The sequence below is a fragment of the Aureococcus anophagefferens genome (assembly GCF_000186865.1).
Source record: "Aureococcus anophagefferens unplaced genomic scaffold AURANscaffold_1139, whole genome shotgun sequence".
NCBI classification, from domain to species: domain Eukaryota; class Pelagophyceae; order Pelagomonadales; family Pelagomonadaceae; genus Aureococcus; species Aureococcus anophagefferens.
Window position 1 is genome coordinate 1 of NW_008706267.1, and position 2,408 is coordinate 2,408.

The following is a 2,408-nucleotide window of genomic DNA, read 5'->3' on the forward strand; positions in this document are numbered from 1 at the left end:
ATTCGGCTGATTTTTGGACGAATCGATTGCTCTCGTCGAGTTCTCGAAGCACAGCGAAATAGTCTGGTCCAATCCGTTCGATTACGCGCACATTGAAGTCGGGTTGAATATTTGATTTCCACACAGGCGACGACGGCCCCGAGGATCATGCCCGCGGACTGCGCCGACGTGCCCACGGCCGTGCACAGCGCGACCAGGAACGGCTTCCGCTCCGGCGGGAACGTGCGCAGCACGAGCGCGATGCCCGAGGGCCCGTCCATGGCGCCGCCGACGCCCGCGGCCGCGCGGCACGCGACCAGCGCCGGCAGCGACGGCGCGAGGCCGCTGCAGAGCTGCGCGGCCGCGCGCACGGCCATGCCCGCGTACCAGAGCCGCCGGTGGCCGACGACGTCGCCGAGGAGGCCCGCGCCGGAGTTGAGCGCGCAGGTCACGAGGCTGTGCGCGAGGCTCACCCAGAGCACGGACGACAGCGACGCGTCGAGGTCCTCGGCGATCTTCGGCATGACGATGATGATGACGCTGCTCGTCGCGTTCAGCAGGAAGGACGACGCCGCGACGACGGCGAAGCGGAGCCAGCGGCGGCCGACCGATGGCAACGCGGCTTCGCCGTCGAGCGCGCCCGCGAGGCTCTCGTCGGCCTTGGCGGCCTCGAGGGCGCGCGCGTCGACGCAGGGCTCCTCGGCAGCCTCGTCCGCTGCCTGCCACGGCTCCTCGCCAGCGGCAGCTTCGTCCACGGCTTGCACGGGCGCGTACATGTGGTCTGCAGCCTTGTTCGCTGTGCTCCGGTTCGTGTCGACTGCGTTATGCCCTCACGCGAGACGAGTGCTCGCCCGGCTCGTCATCGTCTTGCCCCAAAACTTCAGCATATGCTTCAATTTGACCTTCAAGTTACAGAAATTATCCAATTCATGGCGGCGATTCGCCTGCGGCGGCGACGTTGACGACCTTGGTGCTGTTGTCAGGGCCGTCCTGGTACTTGCCCTCGGCGACGAGTTGCTCGACCTTGTAGGCGCCCCAGTTTCCGCCGTGCTTGGAGTCGTCGAGGCCCGTGGCCTCGACCTCCGCGGTGACGCGGAGCTGGCCCATGGCGGAGAGCGTGCCGAAGAGGAGGGTCATCGTCGAGCCGACCCACGCCACGATGACGCCGATGCAGGCGAAGGCGGCCACGAGGGAGCCCGACGCCTTGCCGCCGTAGAAGACGCCCGCGCAGTCGTCCTTGCGCTCGCTGTAGTACGACACCGTGTAGTAGTAGGGCGTGGCGAAGAGGGCGGCGGCGACGACGCCCCACATGCCGCAGGCGCCGTGGACGGCGAAGGCGTCGACCGCGTCGTCGATGCCCGCCTTCTTGACCGCGGTGGACGCGGCGACGTAGACCGGGCCCGCGAGCGCGCCGACGATGACGGCGCCCGCGGGCGAGACGACGGCGCAGGGCGACGTGATGCCGACGAGGCCCGCGAGGACGCCGTTGTAGACGTAGCCCGGGTCGATGTAGTGGAACCTGATGTAGCCGATCAAGGACGTCGAGAGGCAGCCGGCCGCGGCGCCGAGCGTCGTCGTGACGGCGACGTGGGCGGCGGACTGGGCGTAGCCGTCGATGTAGAGCGTCGAGCAGCAGTTGAAGCCGTACCAGCCCATCCAGAGGATGAAGATGCCGAGCGCCTGGTAGACGGGCTGGCCCTCGGGGAGATTGTCGGGGAAGCCCTTGCGGGCGCCCATGAACTTGGTGGCGACGATGGCGGCGATGCCGCCGGTCATGTGGACCGTGCCCGAGCCCGCGAAGTCGATGACGCCGCAGCCGCCGATGAGGCGGCCCGCGGACGCGTCGTCGGCGTCGTCGTTGTGGGGGCGGCTCGAGAGCGAGCGCCAGGCGGAGAAGCGGCCGGCGCCCCACATCATGTGGACGACGGGCGGGTAGACGAAGCCCGTGAGGACGACGGAGTAGATGGCGTAGGCCGTGAACGTCGCGCGCTCCGCGATCGCGCCGGAGACGATCGTGCAGCCCGCGCCCGCGAGGTCCAGCCGAAGAACCAGGAGGCCTTGGCGTAGGCGCTCTTGTTGGAGGTCGACGTCGAGAGGAAGAGGGCGCCGTTGCCCGCCATGCCGTTGCTGCCATCGGACGTGAAGTCGTCGCCCGTGCTGCCGGCGAGCGACGAGCCGATGGACCACCACATCATCGCGGCGATGCACCTACGGGAGCGCGGCGGCGTGGGACGGGGGTTGGGGCGGCGCGGGTTGGGGCGGGCGGGGCAGCGGGAGGGGACGGCGGGGCAGCGCGGCGCGCGCGGAAGAAACAGTACAACGGCCGTTTCCCCCGCGCGCTGAAAAAGGCCCCGGGGCGCACGCGTCGAAGATGTTCTTGACGAGGATGTTCTTGGTGTTCTTCTTGGAGACGGAGCCGACCTCGAGCA

At 69.1% G+C, this 2,408-nt stretch overlaps 1 protein-coding gene across 1 annotated transcript; it reads left to right on the top strand.

The window, feature by feature from the left end:
- Positions 1–122: 122 nt before the first annotated feature.
- AMT9 (putative ammonium transporter) lies at positions 123–2,397 on the top strand (the record flags this gene model as incomplete). Its single annotated transcript, XM_009044969.1, has 3 exons — positions 123–698; positions 936–2,036; positions 2,322–2,397. Coding segments are annotated over 3 exons (1,728 nt in total), but the record flags the coding sequence as incomplete, so codon positions are not given.
- Between the last annotated feature and the right edge of the window lie 11 nt (positions 2,398–2,408).